Genomic DNA, 26,490 nt, shown 5'->3' with positions numbered 1-26,490 from the left:
AGGAGGTCCGGGGAGAAAGACAAGGGCGGGGGGAAACCCAGAGGATGGGCAAGGGGTATAGTCAGAGGGACAGAGGGATAAAAAGGAGAGAGAGAGAAAGAATGTGTGTATAAATAAATAACGGATGGGGTACGAGGGGGAGGTGGGGCATTAGCGGAAGTTAGAGAAGTCAATGTTCAACTTCCGCTAAGGATGGCATGAACATTGACTTCTCTAACTTCCGCTAATGCCCCACCTCCCCCTCGTACCCCATCCGTTATTTATTTATATACACACATTCTTTCTCTCTCTCTCATTTTTCTCCCTCTGTCCCTTGGACTAATCCCCTTACCCATCCTCTGGGTTTTTTACCCCCCCCTCCCCCTTGGAATAAAAATAAAGCAATAAAAATTGACTTGCACTCAGTGTGATTTCTGGGGCTGAATACTTTCTGCTAGTTCCCTGAAATTTGGCTCATAACTACAGACATCCAGTCTGTGAGGTGTCTGTCAGTAAGACAGCTCCGTACTTACAAATAGAAGATTTAATAATTGTCATCTGTTGCAGCACAGCGCCCTCGCAAACCTCCTGACAGACTGAATATTTCAATGGACAGTTTCCTTTGTTAGACTGAATTTTGAATCTGCCACATTTTTCAGGTGTTTTGTATTGGTAAACTGTTACTGAGATACTAGTATAAGTTTCAGGGGTACGCAAGCTAATGACACCACTGCTTTTTGTTTCCCAGTTCTTTTACATTTGGGGAATGTTGGAATTTAAAGGGGGAGAAATGTGGTAATGTGAGCATTATAAAGGTAAATTAACACCAATGAGGATATTGGTAATATAGCAATACTCCCGCTGTTTGTAAAGAGAGGTTGTTTCTGGGGTTGTGGGGTTTTATTTCTGGTCTTTTCTGCCCAGTGCACATTTTTCATTTTTTTTCTTCGGGATCTACTGGGAAAGTCTCAAAGATCGACTGGTCGATTGTGATCGACTGGTTGGCGACCATAGAATAATTAATATCTCTCTCTCTCTCAATTCAAATGGGTGGCCACTGGGAGATGACGTACTGGAATGGGAATGGGAAGTGGAATTAACATGGGTGACACTTCTGTTGGGGTCATTTACTGTGTTCTGTGCTCCCAGTGTAGCCTCCTGTATATCTGTGAGACCCGACGTAGATTGGGAGACCACTTCAGCGAGCACCTACACTCCGTCCACCAGAACAAGCGGTATCTCCCAGTGGCCACTCATTTTAATTCCACTTCCCATTCCGACATGTGCACCAATGACCTCCTCCACTGTCCTGATGAGGCAACACTTAAGTTAAACATTTTGTATTACGTTTGCATAGCCTCCAACCTGATGGCATGAATATCGATTTCTCCAACTTCCAGTAATGCCCTCCACCCTTCCTCCTTCACCATTTTCTCTCCCTCAGCTGATCTCCTCGCCCACCCATCACCTCCCTCTGGTGCTCTTCCCCCTTTTTCTTTCTTCCGTGGCCTTCTGTTTCTTTCACCAATCTCTTCCCAGCTCTTTACTTCATCCCTCTCCCTGCAGATTTCACCTGTCACCTGGTGTTTCTCTCTTCCCTCCCCCCAAACTTCTATATCTACTCCTCAGCTTTGTTTTTTCTCCAGTCCTGCTGAAGGGTCTCGGTCCAAAACCTCGACTGTGCTTTTTCCCATCCATGCTGCCTGGACTGCTGAGTTCCTCCAGCATTTTGTGTGGGGAAGTCAGCAGGCCATGCGGCATCTATGGAAGGGAATACAGTCAGTGTTTCAGGCTGAAACCCTTCAGCAGGATTGGAAGGGGAGGGGAGAAGTCAGAGTGAGAAGGTGGGGGAATGTGAGGAAGATGTACAAGGTGGCAGGTGATAGGTGGAGATTCCAGGAGAGGGAATTGGCATGGAATACGAACTCCAGGGATTCAGACTGATGTGATGCACGTTTCCTGCATTTCCTCAAACAAAAATAGGTTTGAACCAACTAACTGATCCCTTCTGGGATCCTGGTTCTATTTGTCTCATTCATCTGGGCAGCCTGCAACCTAGCGGCATGAACATCAAATTGTCAAACTTCCCGTATTTACTCCCTCACCCTCTCTGTCACTTTTCCTTTTTAATTCTCTCTGCCCTCCTGATCCACCAACCCCCATCACCCTGTCTCTTCCCCCTCCTCCCCACACTCCCTGTCTGCCCATCCCCCAAACACTCCCCCCACCTCCTTCCCTTTATTCTGGGCTCTACTTTCCTCTCCTAACAGATTCCATCATCTTTGTCACTGCCACCTCTCACCTCCCAGCTTCTGACACATGTCCACCCTCTACCCCTCCCTCCTCTGTCTATCAGCTCCCCACATGGATCCACCCATCACCCGCCAGCTCTTAACCCACCCTTCTCTTCATCATTCCACACCGGTCACCTCTCCTTTTCTTTTCAGCCCAACTGAAGGGCGCAGAACCAACGTATCAATTATCCATTTCCCTCTATAGATGCTGCCCGACACGCTGAGATTCTCCAGCCTGTTACCATCACATGTCCCGGCTCCGCAAGAGTCGCCCTGACCTCCCTCTCCCAGTCAGCACCACCGCCACTTGTCCCACTTCACCTGTCCCGGTGCGGGTGGACTTTAGCACCCGGGGGAGCCGGGGAGCTCAGGACCCGCCGCCCGCGGCTGCTGCTGAATCCGCGGTGTTTCTGTCCCGTTGACGGATGCGGTGAACGAGTTAAAATTAATGGATCGATAATTCTCACATCGTGTTTATTTCACTCTCCGCACATTTATATTTACACTGACTTCCTCCTGACGCCGGTCCCGGGACCCAACTCGTTTACAGACCCGGAGCGGAACCAGAGCAGATTCTCAGACACTCGTTTCTATATCCGATCCAGAAGAAAGGATAAAGTTTCCCCGTGAATTTATTCCCAGTGAAGGTGTGGAGATGGGACTTGGTCTCCGGGTTGTAAAATGAAACTGTCCCGGACTGGTAACTGAGATAAACTCCCACCCTCCCGGGGATGGGACCGGCAGGGAGACGGGACTGAGGGGAGGTGAGAACCCTCATCTCGTCATCAGACCGCCCGATGATCCAGAATCCGGTCTCCGGACTCAGTCTGACCCATCTCTCCCTCTCCACAGACTCTGCGGCGACTCCCAGATCCCAGCGCCGATTCCCCGTCACCTCCACCTCCCAGTAATGTCTCCCCGATGTGAATCCCTCCGATCCCAGCACACAAGCCCAGTATGTGAACCTCTTCCCGGTGTCAGGGAGATCCCTCCAGGTCCCGGTGTATCTCACACTCTTCCGATCCTCAGACACCTGGAGCCGCGGATTCGCCGTTTCCACATCCAGGGTGACAGAGACTGGGGGGAGAAGCAGAGAATTAGAGAGTCCCCGGGGATCGGGGGGAGACTCGGGCAGCGCGGCCCCGGGACAGGACCGGGGGAGAGGCCGCTCGGCCTCAGGCTCAGTCGGGGGGCCGACAGGACCCTTTCCCGGGGTTTTACCCAAACACAGCGGATGGACAACCAGCATCTTCCCGAGGTTTTACCTCTACATGGAGAGCGGATTTTTCCTGATCAACACACACAAAATTCTGGAGGATCTCAGCGGGTCAAGCAGCATGTCTTAAGGGAGATGTGCAGTCGATGTTTCAGCCGAGACCTTACCTCAAGATTGGAAAGAAAGACGGGAGAGAGCAGTGGAAACGGGTATGAGGAAGGGGTGGAGCAACAACTGGATCCAGATGAGGATGGGGTGAGTGAACACTGGAGGCATTTAAAGAGGAGGTCAGGCAGAATTCATTCGTGCCGACCAACTCACTTTAATAAACTAGATCCATTTGCCTGTTTTTATCCATCATTCCTTTAACCCTTTCCCACCCCCCATACCTGTCCAGACATCTTTTAAATCATTGTAACTGTATCCACCTCTACAGTTTCCTTTGGCAGCCTCCTGAGCTCCAGGAGAAAAGACCCAGAATGTCCAGCCTCTCGTTATAACCCAAACCCTCCAGTCCCAGTAACATCCTTATAAATCCGTTTTATATCCTCTCAGGTTAATGAGATCCTTCCTGTAGAAAGATAACTAGACCTGTACAGAGTGATCCAAATCATAAAGACAAGAAAGTCTGACAATGCTGGCAATCCAAAGCAACACACACGAAACCTTGGCCCAAATCACTGAGTGTTTATTCATTGCCACAGATGCTGCCTGCCCTGCTGAGTTCCTCCAGCAGTTTGTGTGTGTTACTCTGCTCCAAATGTGGCCTTCCCAATGTCTTGTACACTCATAACGTGACGTCGCAGCTCCTGTACTCAGTATTCTGACTGATGAAGGCAATCACCTCCTGGTCTCTCTGTTCAACAACACTCTCCAGGGCCCCAATGATTCCTGTGTAATCCTGTCCTGGTTTACCCTCCAAAATGCAACACCCACATCTCTCTGAATGAAAATCAATTTCCATCCAATGGCCCAGAAACCCAATTAATCAAGATCTCATCGTTGGATAAACCATGAGCAACAGGGTTATGTATTGGATAACACAATACTGTTGCAGCTCGCGGCCTTCTGGAGTTCAGAGATCAATTCTGACACCATCTGTTAGGAGTTTGTACGGTCTCCCTGTGACCTCATGCATTTCCTCTGGGTCCTCTTGATTCATCCCTCAGATTGGGGAGGAGTGGACAGTGAGGAAGACCATCATTACTTGCAGTGGGATCTGGAGCAGCTGGAAAAATGGGCTGAAAAGTGGCAGCTGGAATTTAATGCAGACAAGTGTGAGCTGTTGCACTTCTGTAAGACCCCAGCGTAGGTCTTACACAGTGAATGGTCGGGCACTGAGGACTCTGTTCTACGGCAGATCTGAGAACACAGGTCCATAATACATCGAAAGTGGTGTTACAGGTAAAATTTACAGGGATGTAGCTGGGACTGGAGGACCTGAGTCATAAGGAAAGATTGAATAGTTTAGGACTTTATTCCTGTAACATAGAAGACTGAGGGGAGATTTGATAGAGGTATACAAAATTATGAGGGGTATAGATAGGATAAATGCAAGCAGGCTTTTTCCACGGAGGTTGGGTGGGAATACAACCAGAGGTCATTGGTTATGGGTGAAAGATGAAAAGTTTAAGGGGAACATGAGGGGAAAATTCTTCATTTCGAGGGTTGTGAGAAGGTGGAACGAGCTGCCAGTGTAAGTGGTACATGCAAGCTCGATTTAAACATTTAAGAGAAGTTTGGACAGGTACATGGATGGCAGGAGTTGGAGGACGATGGTCCCGGTGCAGGTTGATGGGAGCAGGAAGTTTAAATGTTTCAGTACAGACCAGGTGGGCTGAAGGGCCTGTGCTGTTAGTTTCTATCACTCTGTGACGCTCGTACAGAGACATAGTGGTTTGTAGGTTAAATGGTCATTGTACATTGCCCCGTGATTAGGCTAGTTTTAAATAGTTGGGGTGCTGGGTGGAGCAGGTCATTGGTCTGTGACGGCCTGTTTCACACTGTATCTAAATAAATAAATAACCTCTTCACTGTCCGTGAAACCACCAATTTTAGAGTCCTTCACAAACCTACTAAACACCTCAGCTACATTCTCTCCAAATCATTCATATGAATGATGAAAAACAGTGGGCCCAGCACTGATCCCTGCAGCACAACCGCTGGTCACAGGACTCCACCCAGACTGTTCTGTATCCTATTCCAGATCGTACTGTATCCCATGTGATCTAACTCTCTGCTACCTTGTCAAATCCCTCGTTAAACTCCATGGAGACGATGTCTACTGCACTTTCATCAGCTGTAATTTATTTATTGAGATACAGCACAGAATAGGCCCTTCCGGCCCTTTGACCCCCACCACCCGCAACCCCTGATTTAATCCGAGCCTGACCATGGGACAAGTTACAATGACCCCCACCACCCAGCAACCCCTGATTTAATCTGAGCCTGACCATGGGACAAGTTACAATGACCCTCACCACCCGCAACCCCTGATTTAATCTGAGCCTGACCATGGGACAAGTTACAATGACCCACATCACCCAGCAACCCCTGATTTAATCCGAGCCTCACCATGGGACAACTTACAATGACCAATTAACCTGCCAACCGGGATGGGTTTGGACTGTGAAACTGGAGAACCTGGAGGAAATCCACACAGACACGGGGAGAATGTACAAACTCCTGACAGACAGTGATGAGACGTGAACGTGGGTCACTGGTACTGTAAATCATTGTACTTCCCAGGCTTTTCCCAACACCTACCTTCAATAAAGTTTCTACATTAGTCACCCTCCAGTCTTTCAGCCCCCCACCCACAGCTATCAATGACACACATATCTCCAAAAGGGCTCCACACTTTTGTCCTGAGCTTCCCACAATGTCCTGGGATACACTTGATCAGGACCTGGGGATTTATCGACCTTTCTGCATTTTAGGACCTGCAGCACATTCGCTTCTGTAATGTGGTAGAAAATGAGATCGATCAGCTTCTGTAACACGGGGGAATTGAGGGTCCTGTGGAACTGACACAGAAGAGGAGTTGAGGCCTGGGACAGAGAAATGATGACAGGGAAGGTTTAGAAGGGTACGAGCTAAATGCAGGTAGATGGGCTGAGGGGTGATCTGACAGAAATATATAATGTAATGAAGGGTGTAGATTGAGCAGATGGCAGATCACATGCTCTGAGGTGAGAGGAAGGAGTTTAAAGGTGAATTTATTTGAACAGTGAGTGTTTGATGTTGGAACTTGCTGCCAGAGGAGGTGATGGAATCAGATACAATCACTGTGTTTACGAGACACTCAGACAGATGCTTCAATAGACAAGGCACAGAAGGAGACTGATCTAAATAGGTCAGAACAGAGTTGATGGGCCGAAGGGCTGATTTCAATATTGTACAGTGATGACCCTGTGACTTTAAATGAACTGAATGACTGAGACCCCACAACCTCCGGTGCAGAGAATTCCAGACACACCATCCTCTGAGGGTCCACCCCATCCTGAGACAGTGACCCCTGACCCTTGACTCCTCAGATAGGGGAAACATCCTCCCTGCATCCTGCCTGCTGCATTTGGAAAGACAAGGGCTGATCAGGGACAGTCAGCACGGCGTTGTGCATGGAAAATCACGCCTCACGAATTCCAGTTTGTTGAAGAGGTGACAGAGAGGATTGGCCAGGACAGGGTGGTAGTATTGTCCACATGAACTTCACCAAGGCCTTTGATGTTGATCATAGACCACACTTGGAGTATTGTGTGCATTTCTGGTTGCCCGACTGTGGGAAGATGTCATTACGCTGGTCAGGAAGCTTCAGGAGGCTGGAACAATGGCTGGAGGACTGGGGTTAAAAGGAGAGACTGGATAAGCTGGGGACATTTCCCTGGAGCGATGGATGTTGAGGGGTGACCACTTACCGAGGAATATAAAATCAGGGTCATGGTCTTTTTCCCATGAAGGGGGAGTCCAAAACCAGAGGGCAGAGAGGGAAGGTGAGAGGGGAAGGTTTTTTTAGGGGGCTGCAGGACAACCAGTGACCGATCGGCATCTGGGATTGATTAGGAAGAGCAAATTAAAGCAAGACGGGCAAACACAGCAGCCATCGTGGACATCGTCAGAGTGGTGATCTGGAGGCTTCAGCTCTTCGAGGTTTCAGTGAAAAGAGGCTTCGCACAGAGAAAGTAAAGGAAAGAAAAGCTCAAATTTTTTACTTCTCTTCTTTTTATCTGCTCAGCCGGGACGGTAGAGATGCCAGGCAGGATAGACAAATGCTCCTCTTGCTGGATATGGGAAGGCAGGGAGACCTTCAGTGTCCCGGAGGACTACAACTGTGAGATGTACATCCAGCTGCAGCTTCTAACAAACCACGTTAAGGAGTTGTAGCTGGAACTGGATAAACTCTGGATAATTCAGGAGGCTGAAGGGATGAGAGAGAGAGGACATACAGAGAGGTAATTACACCCAGGGTGCAGGACACGGAAACTGGGTGACAGGAAGGGGAAAGGGTTTAGGGAGCCAGTGCAGAGTACCCCTGTGGCCATCCCCCTCAACAACAGGTATATCAATTTGGATACTGTCTGGGGTGGGGGATGACCTAACAGAGGAAGGTCACAGTGGTCGGGTCCCTGGTACTGAGTCGGCCTCTGTGACTCAGAAGGGAAGTGGGGAGAAGAGGCATGCTGTGGTGACAGGGGATTTGTTAGTTGGGGAAAAGGACTGGAGGCTCTGTGGGTGAGAACAAGATTCCCGGATGGGATGTTGCCTCCCGGGTGCCAGGGTCTGGGATATCTCGGATTGAGTTCTCAGCATTCTTAAGTGTGAGGGTGAACAGCCAGAAGTTGTGCTCCATATTGGTACCACTGACATGGGTAGGATGAGTGACGAGTTTCTGCAAAGGGAGTTTAAGGCGTTAGGTGCTGAGTTAAAGGGCAGGACCTCCAGGGTTGTGATCTCAGGATTGCTCTCTGTGCCACGTGCTGGTGAGGCCAGAACAAGCGAGATTATACAAGCAGAGATGACGCAATTGGAAATCGACACTGATCTGGGCCGACAATTACGTGTCGGGTGGCACCTAATTAATTAGCTTGTTTATTTCGGCTTTTTTCTTAAAGATGTGAACATAGAATAATACAGCACAATACAGGCCCTTTGGCCCACAATGTTGTGCCGACCCTCAAACCCTGCCTCCCATATAAGCCCCCACCTTAAATTCCTCCATATACCTGTCTAGTAGTCTCTTAAACTTCACTAGTGTATCTGCCTCCACCACTGGCTCAGGCAGTGCATTCCACACACCAACCACTCTCTGAGTAAAAAACCTTCCTCTAATATCCCCTTGAACTTCTGACCCTTTACATTAAAGCCATGTCCTCTTGTATTGAGCAGTGGTGCCCTGGGAAGAGGTGCTGGCTATCCACTCTATCTATTCCTCTTATCATCTTGTACACCTCTATCATGTCTTCTCTCATCCTCCTTCTGTCCAAAGAGTAAAGCCCTAGCTCCCTTAATCTCTGATCATAATGCATACTTTCTAAACCAGGCAGCATCCTGGTAAATCTCCTCTGTACCTTTTCCAATGCTTCCACATCCTTCCTATAGTGAGGTGACCAGAACGGGACACAGTACTCCAAGTGTGGCCGAACCAGAGTTTTATAGAGCTGCATCATTACATCGCGACTCTTAAACTCTATCCCTCGACTTATGAAAGCTAACACCCCATAAGCTTTCTTAACTACCCTATCCACCTCTGAGGCAACTTTCAGGGGTCTGTGGACATGTACCCCCAGATCCCTTTGCTCCTCCACACTACCAAGTATCCTGCCATTTACTTTGTACTCTGCCTTGGAGTTTGTCCTTCCAAAGTGTACCACCTCACACTTCTCCGGGTTGAACTCCATCTGCCACTTCTCAGCCCACTTCTGCATCCTATCAATGTCTCTCTGCAATCTTTGACAATCCTCCACAGTACCTACAACATCACCAACCTTTGTGTCGTCTGCAAACTTACCAACCCACCCTTCTACCCCCACATCCAGGTCGTTAATAAAAATCACGAAAAGTAGAGGTCCCAGAACAGATCCTTGTGGGACACCACTAGTCACAATCCTCCAATCTGAATGTACTCCCTCCACCACCACCCTCTGCCATCTACAGGCAAGCCAATTCTGAATCCATCTGGCCAAACTTCCCTGGATCCCATGCCTTCTAACTTTCTGAATAAGCCTACCATGTGGAACCTTGTCAAATGCCTTACTAAAATCCATATAGATCATATCCACTGCACTACCCTCATCTATATGCCTGGTCACCTCCTCAAAGAACTCTATCAGGCTTGTTAGAAACGATCTGCCCTTCACAAAGCCACGCTGACTGTCCCTGATCAGACCATGATTCTCTAAATGCCTATAGATCCTATCTATAAGAATCTTTTCCAACAGCTTTCCCACCACAGACGTAAGGCTCACTGGTCTATAATTACCCGGTCTATCCCTACTACCTTTTTTGAACAAGGGAACAACATTCGCCTCCCTCCAATCCTCCGGTACCATTCCCGTGGACAACGAGGACATAAAGATCCTAGCCAGAGGCTCAGCAGTCTCTTCTCTCGCCTCGTGGAGCAGCCTGGGGAATATTCCGTCAGGCCCCAGGGACTTATCTGTCCTAATGTATTTTAACAACTCCAACACCTCCTCTCCCTTAATATCAACATGCTCCAGAACATCAACCTCACTCATAGTGTCCTCACCATCATCAAGTTCCCTCTCATTGGTGAATACCGAAGAGAAGTATTCATTGAGGACCTCACTCACTTCCACAGCCTCCAGGCACATCTTCCCACCTTTATCTCTAATCGGTCCTACCTTCACTCCTGTCATCCTTTTTTTCTTCACATAATTGAAGAATGCCTTGGGGTTTTCCTTTACCCTACTCGCCAAGGCCTTCTCATGCCCCCTTCTTGCTCTTCTCAGCCCCTTCTTAAGCTCCTTTCTTGCTTCCCTATATTCCTCAATAGACCCATCTGATCCTTGCTTCCTAAACCTCATGTATGCTGCCTTCTTCCACCTGACTAGATTTTCCACCTCACTTGTCACCCATGGTTCCTTCACCCTACCATTCTTTATCTTCCTCACCGGGACAAATTTATTCCTATCATCCTGCAAGAGATCTCTAAATATTGACCACATGTCCACAGTACATTTCCCTGCAAAAACATCATCCCAATTCACACCCGCAAGTTCTAGCCTTATAGCCTCATAATTTGCCTTTCCCCAATTAAAAATTTTTCTGTCCACTCTGATTCTATCCTTTTCCATGATAATGCTAAAGGCCAGGGAACGGTGGTCACTGTCCCCCAGGTGCTCACCCACTGTGAGTTCTGTGACCTGACCCGGTTCATTACCTAGTACTAGATCTAGTATGGCATTCCCCCGGTCGGCCTGTCCACATACTGTGACAGGAATCCGTCCTGGACACACTTAACAAACTCTGCCCCATGTGAACCCTTGGAACTAATCAGGTGCCAATCAGTATTAGGGAAGTTAAAGACACCCATGATAACAACCCTGTTATTTTTGCACCTTTCCAAAATCTGCCTCCCAATCTGCTCCTCTGTATCTCTGCTGCTACCAGGGGGCCTATAGAATACCCCCATTAGATTAACTGCTCCCTTCGTGTTCCTGACTTCCACCCATATTGACATATGTGCTGTGTACCTCTCGGCTACCGCTGGACCCCTGCGTGCCTCTCGGCAATGTATCGCTCGGCGGCCTGGAGGGTGGGGACCACTGCACCACCCAACCTGCGACAACTCAGTCTAACACACCATCATCCGTGTGCTCGGCAAGTTATCTCCTGATACTAAACTGTACATACATTATTTCTACTTTATATAGGCTGAGTATTTTTACATGTTATTTGGTATGATTTGGCAGCTTCATAGCTTAAAGGTTACTGGAGAGAGTGTTTTTGCCAACAGCGCTTGCATGAGATTTTCTGTCGACGGCGCTTGCGTGAGATTTTCACTACGGAGAACAGTTCAGTAATGATTGTGGAAAAGTATTTCTACTTTATATAGGCTGTGTATTTATCATATCATTCCCACTTTTACTATATGTTACTGTTATTTTAGGTTTTATGTGTTATTTGGCATGATTTGGTAGGTTATTTTTGGATCTGCGAACACTCACAAAAGTTTTCTCATATAAATAAATGGTAATTGCTTCTTCGCTTTACGACATTTCGGCTTACGAACCATTTCTTGGGAACGCTTTACCTTCGGATGGCGGGGGAAACCTGTATTAATGGTAAGTCTATTGGCAGTGTGGAGGATCAGAGAGATCTTGGAGTTCGAGTCCATAGGATGCTCAAAGCTGATGTGCAGGTTGACTCTGTGGTTAAGAAGGCATACGGTGCATTAGCCTTCATCAACAAAGGGATTGAGTTTAGGAGCTAGAGAAGTAATATTGTAGCTATATAGGACCCTGGTCAGATCCCACTTGGAGTACTGTGTTCAGTTCTGGTTGCCTCACTACAGGAAGGATATGGAAACCATTGTAATGTTACAGAGGAGATTTACAAAGATGTTGCCTGGATTGGGGAGCATGCCTTATGAGAACAGATTGAGTGAAGTCAGCCTTTTCTCCTTGGAGTGACGGACGATGAGAGGTGACCTGATAGAGGTGTATAAGATGATGAGAGGCATTGATCGTGTGGATAGTCAGAGGCTTTTTCCCAGGGCTGAAATGGCTAACACGAGAGGGCAGAGTTCTAAAGTGCTTGGAAGTAGGTACAGAGGAGATGTCAGGGCTAAGTTTTTTTTAAGCAGAGAGTGGTGAGTACATGGAATGGGCTGCCAGTGACGGTGGTGGAGGTGGATAAGATAGGGTTGTTTAAGGGAATCCTGGACAGGTACATGGAAAAATAGAGGGCTATGGGCAACCCTCGGTAAATTCTCAGATAAGGACATGTTTGGCACAGCTTTGTGGGCTGAAGGGCCTGTATTGTACTGTAGGCTTTCTATGTTTCTACATCCCAAAGAAGAAGTATTCTAAAGGAAAGATGATATAACTGTGGCTAACAAGAGAAGTCAAAGCCAACATAAAAGCCAAAGAAAGGGCACATAAAAGAGCAAAAAAATTTTGTGGGAAGTTGGAGGATTGGGAAACTTTTAAAACCAACAGAAGGCAACTAAAAAGTAATAAGGAAGGTAAAGATGGAATACAAAATTAAGTTAGCCAATAATATTAAAAAGATTAACAAATGTTTCTTCAGATACATAAAGAGTGAAAGACCATAAGACACAGGAGCAGAATTAGGCCATCTGCCCGTCAATCCTGCTGCGACATTCACTCATGGCTGATCATTTTTTTTTTATCTACTCCTCAACCCCAGTTCCCAGCCTTCTCCCTGTAACCTTTGAAACCATGTCCATTCAAGAACCTAGCAATCTCTGCCTTAAATACACCCAACGACCTGGCCTCCACAGCTGCATGTGGCAACAAAGTCTACAAACTCACCACCCTTTGGCTAAAGAAATTTCTCCGCATCTCTGTTCTGAAAGGGTGCCCCTCTATCATGAGGCTGTGCCTTCTTGTCCTGGACTCTCCCAGAGTGGGAAACATCCTTTCCACACCTACTCTGTCAGGCCTTTCAACATTCGAAAGGTTTCAATGAGATCCCGCCCTCATCCTTCTGAAATTCAGACCCAGAGCCATCAAGCGTTCCTTGTATGATAACCCTTTCATTCCTGGAATCATCCTTGTGAACCTCCTCTGGACCCTCTCCAATGCCATACATCTTGAGGAGTCCAAAACTGTTCACAATACTCAATCTGAGGCCTCACCAGTGCCTTATAAAGCCTCAGCGTCACATCTTTGCTCTTGTATTCTAGACCTCTTGAAATTAATGCTAACATGGCATTTGCCTTCCTCACCACTGACTCAACCTGCAAGTTAACTTTTAGGGTGCTCTGCACAAGAACTCCCAAGTCCTTGTGCATCTCAGATTTTTGGATTTTCTCTCCGTTTAGAAAATAGTCTGCACATTTATTTCTACTACCAATGTGCATGACCATGCATTTTCCAACACTGTATTTCATTTGCCACTTTCTTGCCTATTCTCCTAATCTGCCCTTCTGCATCCTACCTGTTTCCTCAACACTATCTGCCCATCCACCAATTTTCGTATCATCTGCAAACTTGGCAACAAAGCCATCTATTCCATCATCTAAATCATCGATACACAGTATAAAAAGAAGTGGGCTGAACACCGACCCCTGCAGAACACCCCTAGTCACTGGCAGCCAACCAGAAAAGGATCCTTTTAGTCCCACTCACTGCCTACTACCAATCAGCCAATGCTCTAACCATGTTAGTAACTTTCCTGCAATACCACAGGCTCTTAACGTGGGAAACAGCCTCACGTGTGGCACCTTGACAAGGGCCTTCTGAAAGTCCAAATATACAACATCCACTGCATCCCCTTTATCTATCCTTCTTGTAATCTCCTCAAAGAATTCCAACAGGTACGTCAGGCAGGATTTTCCCAAAAGGAAACTGTGCTGACTTTATACTATCTTGTCCTGTGTCATCACGTACCCCATCACCTTATTCTTAACAATTGACTTGAACATCTTCCCAACCACTGAGGTCAGGCTAACTGGTCTATAATTTCCTTTCTGCTGCCTTCCTCCTTTCTTAAAGAGTGGAGTGACATTGGCAATTTTCCAGTTCTCTGGCACCATGCCAGAGTCCAATCATTTTTGAAAGGTCATTTCTAATGCCACTGCAATCTCTAACACTACCTCACTCAGAACCCTAGGGTGCAGTTCATCTGGGCTGGGTGACTTATGTACCTTTAGGTCTTTCAGCTTTTTGAGCACCTTCTCTCTTGTAATAGTAACTGCACCCATTTCTCTTCCTTCACACACAACAACATCAGGCATACTGCTAGTGTCTTCCACAGAGAAGAGTGTTGCAAAATAGTCGTTCAGTTCACCAGCCATCTCCTTGTCCCCTGTTGTAATTTCTCCTGCCTCATTTTCTAGCGGTCCTATATCTACTCTAGGACCTATTTCACTTTTATTTTTAACATACTTGAAAAAAATCTTTACCATCCACTTTGATATTATTTACGAGCCTGCTTTTATATTTCATCTTTTCCCTTCCAATGATTTTTTTAGTTGCTCTCTGTAGGTTTTTAAAAACTTCCCAATCCACTATCATCCCACTAATTTTTGCTTTGTTGTATGCCCTCTCTTTTGCTTTTTCAATAGCTTTGACTTCCCTTGTCAGCCATGGTTGGACTATTTTACCATTTGAGTATTTCTTCACTGTTGAAAGAAATGAAGAAATACTCATGTCCTGCACATTCCTCATTTTTCCCAGAAACACACACCATTGCTGCTCTGCTGACATCCCTGCCAGCAGCTCTTTCCAATTTACTTTGGCCAACTCCTCTCTCATACCACTGTGATTTCCCTTACTCCACTGAATACTGCTACATCAGACTTTACCTTCTCCCTGTCCAGTTTCAAGTTGAACTCAATCATACTGTGATCACTGGTTCCTGATGGTTATTTTACCTCAAGCTCCCTGATCGCCTCTGGTTCATTACATAACAGCCAATCCAGTACAGCTGATCCCCTTGTAGGCTCAATGACATACTGCTCTGAAAAGCCATCTCTTAGGCTTTCAACAAACTCACTATCTTGAGATCCATTACCAACCTGATTTTCCCAATTGACCTGCATGTTAAAGTCTCCCATGACTACCACAACATTGCCCTTTTGACACGCCTTTTCTATTTCCTGTTGTAATCTGTGGTCCACCTCCCAGCTCTGTTGGGAAGCCTGTTTGTAACTTCCATCAATGTCCTTTTACCCTTGCAGTTTCTTAACTCAACCCACAAGTATACAACATCTTCCGATCCTGTGTCACATCCTTCTACTGATTTGATGCCATTCTTTACCAGTAGAGCCACACCACCCCCTCTGCCTACCTTCCTATCACTCCGATATAACGTGTAACCTTGGACAATCAGCTCCCAACTACAACCATCCTTCAGCCACAATTCAGTGATGGTTCAGCCACAATTCAGTGATGGCTACAACATCATACCGGCAATCGTGCAACAAGATCATCCACTTTATTTCTTATACTATGTGCATTTAGATACAACACCTTGAGGACGTATTTGCTGTCCTTTCTGATTCTGCATCCCTAATGTTTTGATACTCAGCCTGTTGGCTGCAACTGAGTCTCATCACCTGCCTGCTCTTCCTGACAGTCTGACTGCACGCTGTCTTTACATTTTTACCATCCGTCCTATCCTGAGTCCCTTCACTCCAGTTCCCACCCCTCTGCCAAATTAGTTTAAACCCTCCCCAACAGCTCTGGTCCCCCTCGGGTTCAGGTGCAACCCGTCACTTTTGAACAGGTCAGACCTCCCCCAGAAGAGATCCCAATGATCCAAGAACCTGAAGCCCTGTGCCTGCACCAGCTTCTCAGCCACACATCTATCCGTCAAATCATCCTGTTTCTACCCTCACTGGCAGCAATCCACAGACGGCAATCCAGAAATTAGTACCCGGGAGGTCCTAATTTCTGGATTAGAGAGAGGCAAGAGTGGATATCAGACTGCTGGGAAACAAGGCTGGAGAGGTAGTAATGGGGGACAATGAAAGGGTGGCCAAACTAAAGAAATATTTTGCATCAGTCTTCACTGTGGAAGAGACGAGCAGTATGGTGGAAGTTCCAGATGTTAGGGGGCATGATGTGTGTGAAGTTGCCATTACTAGACAGAAAGTTATTGAGAACCTTAAAGAGCTTAAGGTAGCTGTCACCTGGACCAGATGGTGTACATGCCAGAGTTCTGAAAGAGGTGGCTGAAGAGATCGTGGAGGCATTCGTAATGACCCTTCAAGAATCACTAGATTCTGGAATGGTTCTGGAAGACTGGAAAATTGCAAATGTCTCTCCACTGTTCAAGAAGAGAGAGGCAGAATAAAGGAAGCTCTGGGCCAGTTAGTCTGACAGTGGCTGGGGAGATGTTGAAGTTGATTATTAAAGCGGACTTGTCAGGGTACTTGGAGGCACATGATAAAATAGGCCGTATACAACATGGTTTCCTCAAGGGAAAATCTTGCCTGACAAATCTGTTGGAATTCTTTGAAGAAATAACAAGCCAGATAAACAAAGGAAAATCAGTTGATGTTGTGTACTTGGATTTTCAGAAGGCCTTCGACAAGATGCCACACATGAGGCTACTTAACAAGCTACAAGCTCACGGTATTACAGGAAAGATCCTAGCATGGACAAAGCAGTGGCTGATTGGCAGAAGGCAAAGCGTGCAAATAAAGGGAGCCCTTTCTGGCTGGCTGCCAGTGGCTAGTGGTGTTCCACAGGGGTCTGTGTTGGGACGGATTCGTTTTACATTGTATGTCAATTATTTGGATGATAGAATTTATGGCTTCGTTGAAAAGTTTGCAGACGATCTGAAGATTGGTGGAAAGGCAGGCATTTTTGAGGAAGTAGCAAAGCTACAGAAGGAATTTGACAGTTTTGAAGAATGGGAAAAGAAATGGCAGATTTAATACAGTGTTGGAAAGTGAATGGTCATGCACTTTGGTAGAAGAAATGTAAGGCTTGACTATTTTCTAAATGGAGAGAAAATATAAAGAAAACTGAGGTGCAAAGGGACTTGGGAGTCCTTGAGCAGGATTCCCTAAATGTTAATTTGCAGATTGAGTCTGTGATGAGGAAGGTAAATGTGATGTTAGGATTCATTTCAAGAAGATTAGAACATAAAAGCAAGGATGTATTGTTGAAACTTTATAAAACACTGGTCAGGCCTTATTTGGAGTATTGTGAGCAGGTTTGCGCCCTTTATCTCAGGAAGGGTGAGCTGAAACTGGAGAGAGTTCAAATGAGGTTCATGAAAATGATTCCAGGTTGAATGGCTTGTCATATGAAGAGTGTTTGATGGCTCTGGGCCTGTATTCACTGGAATTTGGAGGAATGAGGGGTGATCTCATTGAAACCTATCATTGAAAGGCTTTGATAGAGAGGATATGGAGAGGATGTTTCCTATGGTGGGAGAGTCTAAGACCAGAGGACACAGTCTCACAATGGGGAAGCATCCTTTCAGGACAGAGATGTGGAGGAATTTCTTTAGCCAGGGAGTGGTGAATCTGTGGAATTCTTTGCCACAAGCTGATGTGGAGGCCCCTTATCTACAAACGTTTATATATTTAAGTCAGAGGTTGATAGATTCTTGACTGGTCAGGGCATGAAGGGATATGGGGAGATGGCAGGAGATTCGAGCTGAGAGGAAAATTGGATCAGCTATGATGAGATGGAGCAGACTCGATCGGCCAAATGGCCTAATTCTGCTCCTATATCTTAGTCTTATGGTCTATAGTATAATTAAAATATTTTCAAATAAATTTAGACAGGAACACTGATAGGAAATGGTTAGAGGGATATGGGACAAACACACGGAAATGGGACTTACACAGGAAGACATCTTAGCCCGGATGGATGAGTTGGGCCATGGGTTCAACATCTACCAAACCCCTTCCCAGATCATCCTCCTGAGGAATCTCACCCTGGAGTCTGTCTGTGAACTGTTGGTGTGACATCAGTCCAGAGGGCAGTTCAGTGCCACAAAAACAGGCAGATTGGATAAAGGTGGCAGATTTCATTCTTAAATGTAAGTTTGTGTCTGTGTCTCTGACGGTGTCCCAGTCTGCTGGTGTGTTTGGGTATTTATCACGTTGTTGGTGTGTGTGTGTGTGTGTGTGTGTGTGAGAGAGAGAGAGAGTGTGTGTGTGTGTGAGAGAGAGAGTGTGTGTATGTGAGTGTGTGTGTGTGTGTGTGAGAGAGAGAGAGAGAGTGTGTGTGTGTGTGTGTAATGCTGTGCAATGCTGAGGCTCTGACTACAATCTATCAATCGTGCTTGTGCATGTGTGTGAGGGAGATTTGCCAGGCTGGTTACATGATCTTTTCCCATCATTCAGCGAGGTCAATGCTGATCGGTGTGTCCGGGCTCAGTCTGACGATGCTTCAATGTGGTGGTTTGATAACAACAGTGAGACTCGCGAGTCCAGCAGGGGGCAGAGCTGAGTCAGTCAGACCGCGGTCACGGACAGGTCAGACACGGTGAGTGGCTCGAAGGACTTGTGAATTTTTCTGACAATCCCTGTCACCACAGTGATACCAGATTTTATCCCCTTTAATGTCATCCATTGAATGTTAATTCCAGAGCGACTGTGTTGGGATTCAAACTCATGCATTGGCGTATTTGTCCAGTGTGAATGGGATCAGGATGCAGTGGTTCACATAACAGTGCCGTGTGTTGGTTATATGTTACCCCTGTGTCAGTCTGTTCAGGGATTTGACATTTCCAGCTGACCATGTGACAGTGATGCTTCCCGACAGGTGGGGTTGGTGCCGGAATGAACTTCAATTCCAATGACCCGATTAGAGGCAGGAACAGGCCACAGTGACGAGGTTCCAGCAGGTTGGCGACACTTGTTTACAGGTACAGAAGGGACAAGTGGAGCGGCCATTGTTGGGGTGACCAGTGTTGGAAATAGGTCAGTGGTGAGAGTAGGAATGTCTGGCTTTGGCTCAAAGGAAACTTCAGCTCCAAAGAGGCGTTGGCTCTGGGTAAGCTTCTGTTAAAGTTCCCTTTTCTTTCCTCTTAGTGTACCTCGCGTAGTAACTGGCTGTTGTGTGTTCTTCATGCTGGATGTTGGAGTCCTGGGAGACCCAGAGTCTCCCAGTGAACACCATCTGTGTGAAGTACATCTGGCTCCAGCTCCCTGAAGACCATATTAGAGCACAAGACCATAAGACAGAGGAGCACAATTAGGCCATCTGGCCCATCGAGTCTGCTCCACCATTCAATGATGACTGATCAGTTTTTTTTCTCCTCCTCAACCCCAGGTTCCGGCCTTCTCTCCGTAATCTTTGATGCCACGTCCAATCAAGAACCTATCAATCTCCGCCTTAAATACACCCAACGACCTGGTGTCCACAGCTGCATGTGGCAACAAATTCCACAAATTCACCACCCTTTGGTGAAAGAAATTTCTCCTCATTTGTGTTTTGAAAGGGTGCCCCTCTATCCTGAGGCTGTGCCCTCAAGTCTCAGATTCTCCCACTATGAGAAACATCCGTTCCGCATCTTCTCTGTCTAGGCCTTTCAACATTCAAAAGGTTTCAATGAGATCCACCCGCATCGTTCTGAATTCCAGCGAGTACAGACCCAGAGCCATCAAGTGTTACTCGTGTGATAACCTTTTCATTCCCTGAATCATTCATGTGAACCTCCTCTGGACCATCTCCAATGCCAGCACAACTTTTCTATGAGGGGCCCAAAACTGTTCACAATACTCAAAGTGAGGCCTCACCAGTGCCTTATAAATCCTCAGCATCACATCGTTTGCTCTTGTATTGAATGAAATGAATGCTAACATTGAATTTGGCTTCCTCATCACCGACTCAACCTGCAAGTTAACCTTGAGGTGTTCTGCACAAGGACTCTCAAGTCCTTGGGGATGTTAGGGATCTGTAGCAGCAGCTGGATGACCTTTGGGTTGTAGAGGAGAGTGAAGAGATAATTGATCAGAGTTACAAGGAAGTAGTCACCCCGAAGCTGCAGGAGGCGAGTAGCTGGGAGACTGTCAGGAGAAATGGAAATGTGAATAGGCAGTTAGCGCAGAGCAAAGAGGTCCTGAAGAGAGAATGTAGAGATCTAGGTAGAAAGCTGAGAAGCAGGACCTCCCAGGAAGCAATTTCTCGATTGCTGCCTCTGTCACGCACCAGTGAGGGTAGAAACAGGATGATTCAGCACGTTCTGGAGGAATTCAGCAGGCCAGGCAGCATCTATGCAAAAAAATACAGTCAACATTTCGGGCCGAACCCCTTCAGCAGGACTGGAGAAAAAATGCTGAGGAGTAGATTTGGAAGGTGCGGGAAGGAGAGAAAGAAATGCCAGGCGATAGGTGAAACTCGGCAGGGGAGGGATGAAGCAAAGAGTTAGGGAGTTGATTGGTGAAAGAGACAGAGGCCATGGAAGAAAGAAGGCTGGGGGTTGAGGGGGAGAGCCCAAGAGGGAGGCAGTGGGCAGGCAAGGAGATACCATGAGAGAGGGAAATGGGAAATGGTGAAGAGTGGGGGGTGCAGGTATTACTGGAAGTTTGAGAAATCGATGTTCATGCCATCATGTTGGAGTCTACCCAAATGGAATATGAGGTGTTGTTGCTCTGACATAAGTGTGGCCTTATCCTGACCGTGGAGGAGGCCAAGGACAGACATATCAGAATGGGAAGTGGAATTGGAGACATAGAAACATAGAAAACCTACAGCACAATACAGACAGACATATCGGAACGGGAAATGAAATTAAAGTGGGTGGCACTGGGAGTTCACACTTGTTCTGGCGGATGGAGCGTAGATGCTCGGCGAAGTGGTCTCCAGTCACCTGGAGTGTCACCTCACCTGGAAGGACTGTTTGTGGCCCTGAATGGTGGTGAGGGAGGAGGTGTAAGGGCAGGTGTAGCACTTGTTCTGCTTGCAAGGATAAGAGCCAGGAGGGAAACCAGTGGGGAGGGGCGAATGGACAAGGGAATCATGTAGGGAGCAATCCCTGTGGAAAGCAGAAAGTGAGAGGCGGGGGATGGAAAGATGTGTTTGGTGGCGGGATCCAGTTGGACATGGTGGAAGTTGTGGAAAATTATATGCTGGACGCAGAGGTTGGTGGGGTGGTAGGTGAGGACAAGAAGAACCCTATCACTGGTAGTGTGGTGGAGGATGAGGTAAGAGCAGACGTGTGTGAAATGGAAGAGATGTGGTTGAGGGTAGCGTTGATGGTGGAGGAAGGGAAGCCCCTTTCTTTGGAAAAGGAGGATATCTCCTTCAATCTGGAATGAAAAGCTTCATCCTGAGAGCAGATGCAGTGAAGACAGAGGAATTGAGAGAAGGAGAAGGCGTTTTTACAAGTAGCAGGGTGGAACGAGGTATAGTCCAGGTAGTTGTGAGAGTCTGTTGATTTATAATAGACATCGGTGGATATGAGTTCAGTGGGGCAGGAACAAGCTGAAACAATGGGTCTACCTGGACAAGCAGGTTTGTGGATTTTGGGTAGGGGGTTGAAACGGGAAGTGCGTGATGTGGGCTGTGAGAGTCTGTTGGTTTATAATAGACATCGGTTCCCTTCCTCCATCATCAACGCTACCCTCAACCACGTCTCTTCCATTTCACTCACGTCTACTCTTACCCCATCCTCCCGCCACGCTACCAGGGATAGTGTTCCTCTTGTCCTCACCTACCACCCCATCAGCATCTGTGTCCAGCACATAATTCTCTGCAACTTCTGCCACCTCCAACGGGATCCCACCTCCAAACACATCTTCCCCCTCCAACCCCCACCATTTCTGCTTTCTGCAAGGATCACTCCCTACACGAGTCCTTGTCCATCTGCCTCTCCCCACTGATTTCCCTCCTGACACTTATCCCTGTCCATCCGTCCCTCCCCACTGATCTCCCTCCTGTCACTTATCCTTGTCCATCCGTCCCTCCCCACTGATCTCCCTCCTGACACTGATCCCTGTCCATCCGTCCCTCCCCACTGATCTCCCTCCTGTCACTTATCCCTGTCCATCCGTCCCTCCCCACTGATTTCCCTCCTGACACTTATCCTTGTCCATCCGTCCCTGCCCACTGATCTCCCTCCTGACACTTATCCTTGTCCACCCGTCCATCCCCACTGATCTCCCTCCTGTCACTTATCCCTGTCCATCCGTCCCTCCCCACTGATCTCCCTCCTGACACTTATCCCTGTCCATCCGTCCCTCCCCACTGATCTCCCTGCTGTCACTTATCCTTGTCCATCCGTCCCTCCCCACTGATCTCCCTCCTGACACTTATCCTCATCCATCCGTCCCTCCCCACTGATCTCCCTCCTGTCACATCCTTGCAAGCAGAAAGGTGTTTCACCCGCCCTTATACCTCCTCCCTCACTTACATACAGAGCCCCAAACAGTCCTTCCAGGTGAGGTGACAATACACCTGTGAGTCTGTTAGGGTCATATGCTGTGTTCGGTGCTCCCGGTGTGGCCTCTTGTATGTCGGTGAGACCTGACGTAGATTGGGAGACTGCTTCACCAGGCATCTATGCTCCGTCTGCCGGAAAAAGCAGGATCTCCCAGTGGCCACCCATTTTACTTCCACTTCCCATTCCCAAATGTCCCCCCATGGCCTCCTCCACTGTCATGATGAGGCCACACTTAGGTTGGAGGAACAACACCTTATATTCTGTTTGGGTAGCCTCCAACCTGATGGCATGAACGTCAATTTCTCAAGCTTCCAGTCATGCCTCTACCTCCCCCACTTCACCATTTCCCATCCCCTTTCCCTCTCTTATGTTATCTCCTTGCCCGCCCATCGCCTCCCTCTGGTGCTCCTCCCCATCCCCTTCATCTTCTTTCTTCCATGGCCTTCTGTCTCTTTCACCAATCAACTTCCCAGCACTTTGCTGCATCCCTCCATCATGTATCTCCTGGCGTTTCTCTCTCTCCTCAGCCCACCTTTCAAATCTACTCCTCAGCTTTTCTCCTCCAGTCCTGCCGAAGGATTTCAGACCGGAACGTCGACTGTACTTTTTTCGATAGATTTTGCTTGGCCTGCTGAGTTCCTCCAGTATTTTGTTTCTGTTGTTCGGATTTCCAGCGTCTGCAGATTTTCTCTTGTTTGTGATTTGGCAAATTAATGTGTGGCTGAGAAGCTGGTGCAGGGACAGGGCTTCAGGTTCTTGGATCATTGAGATCTCTTCTGGGGGAGGTATGACCTGTTCAAACGGGGCAGGTTGCACCTGGAACCGAGGGGGACCAATATTCTCACGGGCAGCTTTGTTAGAGCTGTTGGGGAGGGTTTAAACTAATTTGGCAGGAATTGGGAACCAGAGTGAAGGGACAGGATAGGAAGTATGGTAAAAACCCAAAGAGAGCCTACAGTCAGACTGTCAGGAAGGGCAGGCAAGTGATGGGACATAGTCTCAGCCAACAGGGTGAGTATCAGTACTTTAGGAATGCAGAATCAAAAAGGGTAGCAAATACAGTACCCAAAGTGTTATATCTCAATGCACAGTGGATAAGAAATAAGGTGGATGATCTTATTGCACTATTACAAATTGTTGGGTATGATGTCGTGGCCATCACTGAATCGTGGCTGAAGGATGGTTGCAGTTGGGAGATGAACGTGCAAGGTTACACGTTGTATCGGAGGGATAGGAAGGCAGGCAGAGGGGGTGGCGTGGCTCTGGTGGTAAAGAATGATATAATTTCTAAGGTAAGGACATGTTCGGCACAGCTTTGTGGGCAGAAGGGCCTGTATTGTGCTATAGGTTTTCTATGTTTCTAAATCAGAAGAAAGATGTAACATAGGATTGGAAGATGTTGAAGACTTCTGGGTTGAGTCAAGAAACTGCAAGGGTATTTCCAGGCCTCCCAATACTAGCTGGGATGTGGACCATAGATTACAACAGGATATAGAAAAGGAGTGTCAAAAGGTCAATGTTACGATAGTGGTGGGAGATTTCAACATGCAGGTCAATTGGGAAAATCAGGTTGGAAATGGATCTCAAGTGAGTGAGTTTGCTGAATGCCTGTGAGATGGCTTTTTAGAGCAGTTTGTCGTTGAGCCTACTGGGAGATCAGCAATACTGGATTGGTGTTATGGAATGAACTGGGAGCAATTGGGGTGTTTAAGGTAAAAGAACCGTTAGGAGGCAGTGATCACAAAATGATTGACTTCAACTTGAAAGTTGACAGGGAGAAAGTAAGTCTGACATCGCAGTAATACAGTGGAATAAGGGTATTTACAGTGATAGGTGAAAAGAGTTGGACAAAATAATTTGGAAGGAGATGCTGGCAGGGATGACAGCAGAGCAGCAATGGAGAGAGTTTCTGGGAACAAATGAGAAGGTGCAGGATGGATGTATTCCAGAAACAAAGAAATACTCAAATGGAAAAATAATATAAGGGAAGTCAAAGCTAATGTAAAAGCAAAGGAAAGGGCATAAAACAAAGCAAAAATTAGTGGGAAGAAAGGACTGAGAAGCTTTTAAAAACTACAGAGCGCAACTAAAAGAATCATTAGGAGGAAGAAGATGAAATATGAAAGCAAGCTAGCAAGCAATATCAAAGTGGATAGTGAAAGCTTTTTCAAGTACTGTATGTAAAAATAAAAGAGAGATTAGTGTGGATGTAGGATCGCTAGAAAATGAGGCCAGAGAGATAATAACGGAGGTGAAGGAGGTGGCAGATGAACTCAGTGAGTGCAGTTAATTTTACAAGGGAGAAGGTGCTCAAAAAGCTGAAAGACCCAAGGGTACATCAGTCACCCAGAGCAGATGAACTGCACACTCGGGGCTTGAAAAAGATAGCGGTACAGGTTGTGGAGGCATTAGAAATTATCTTTCAGACGACTGGAAAATTGCAAATGTCACTCCATTCTTTAAAAGAGAAAGGCAGCAGAAAGGAAATTATGACCAGTTAGCCTGACCTCAGTGGTTGGGAAGATGTTGGAGTCAATTGTTAAGGTTGAGGTTATGGAGTACTTGGTGACACAGGACAAGATAGGACAAAGTCATAATGGTTTCCTTCAGCGAAAATCTTGCATGACGAACCTGTAGGAATTCTTTGACGAGATTACACATAGGATAGATGAAGGGGATATTGTATAAATGGACTTTCAGAAGGCCTTTGACAAGGTGCCACACGAGGCTGTGACCAAGTTAAGAGCCCATGGTATTACAGGAAAGTTACTGACATGTTTAGAGAGTTGGCTGATTGGTAGGAGGCAGCGACTGGGAATAAAAGTATCCTTTTCTGATTGTTGCCAGTGACTAGTGGTGTTCTGCGGGGGTCGGTATTGGGACAACTTCTTTTTATGCTGTATATCAATGATTAAGGTGATGGAATAGATGGATTTGTTGCCAAGTTTGCCGATGTTATGAAGATTGGTGGAGAGGCAGGTGGTGTTGAGGAAGCAGGTAGGCTGTAGAAGGACTGAGACAGATTAGGAGAATGGACAAGAAAGGAGCAAATAAAATACAATGTTGGAAAATGCATGTTCATGCACTTTGTTTGTAGAAATAAATCTGCAGACTGTATTCTAAGTGGGGAGAAAATCCAAAAATCAGAGATGCAAATGAGACTTGGGAGTCCTTGTGCAGAACAACCTGAAGGTTAACTTGCTGGTTGAGTCAGTGGTGAGGAAGGCAAATGCAATGTTAGCATTCGATTCAAGAGATCTAGAATACAAGAGCAGGGATGTGTTGCTGAGGCTTTATAAGGTACTGGTGAGGCTTCACCTTGAGTATTGTGAACAGTTCAGGGCTCCTGATCTGAGAAAAGATGTGATGGCATTGGAGAGGGTTCAAAGGAGGTTCAAAGATGGGCCAAGTAGACTAATTCTGCTCCTATGTCTCATTGTCTCTCGTTCCCCTTCAGCCCTATTATTACAACCATATTTTGCGTCGAATTATAACTTAATTGTGTCTCATAAACAAGGACAAATGAATCAATATGTTTTACCTCGCTTAAATTTGTCAAGCACTTCTTCCGACGCTAAGTCGAGCAAATAGGGATGATCAAATTTTTCAACCAGTAGGGCACCATCTGTCACTGACAATCTCTTGGCGTCATCACTGATCCTGTAAATATTATACAACTGGTCATAAACTGAGCATCAGTGATATTTGAACTATTTTACAAGTCCATCCAGAGTTTCAGTCAAGACCATGTCCTACCTCCTCTTCCGACGAGCTTCCTCCTGAAATAAATAAAACACAGATCTCAATTGACTGAGACTGACCATCGGCATCCGAACAGCAGGAATCTGAAGCAAGTTATTAAAAACTGCTGAAAATTCCTGCTTACTCCCACTGACACACCTGGAGAAAGAAACATAGAAACATAGAAAACCTACAGCACAA

The 26,490-nt window shown here is 46.7% G+C and overlaps 1 protein-coding gene across 1 annotated transcript in view; it reads right to left on the bottom strand.

The window, feature by feature from the left end:
* Positions 1-2,452: 2,452 nt before the first annotated feature.
* LOC140198304 (zinc-binding protein A33-like) overlaps positions 2,453-26,490 on the bottom strand; it is a 33,807-nt gene continuing 9,769 nt past the window's right edge. Inside the window, exons 4-6 of the mRNA XM_072259376.1 lie at positions 26,305-26,327; positions 26,090-26,208; positions 2,453-3,350 (exon numbers count right to left, since the gene is read on the bottom strand). Of these exons, the coding sequence (XP_072115477.1) occupies positions 2,818-3,350; positions 26,090-26,208; positions 26,305-26,327 (675 nt within the window). The 3' untranslated portion in view covers positions 2,453-2,817. The remainder of the gene's footprint in view (positions 3,351-26,089; positions 26,209-26,304; positions 26,328-26,490) is intronic.

This window comes from Mobula birostris, chromosome 5 (genome assembly GCF_030028105.1).
Source record: "Mobula birostris isolate sMobBir1 chromosome 5, sMobBir1.hap1, whole genome shotgun sequence".
NCBI classification, from domain to species: domain Eukaryota; kingdom Metazoa; phylum Chordata; class Chondrichthyes; order Myliobatiformes; family Myliobatidae; genus Mobula; species Mobula birostris.
This window is presented reverse-complemented; position numbering and strand designations above follow the sequence as displayed.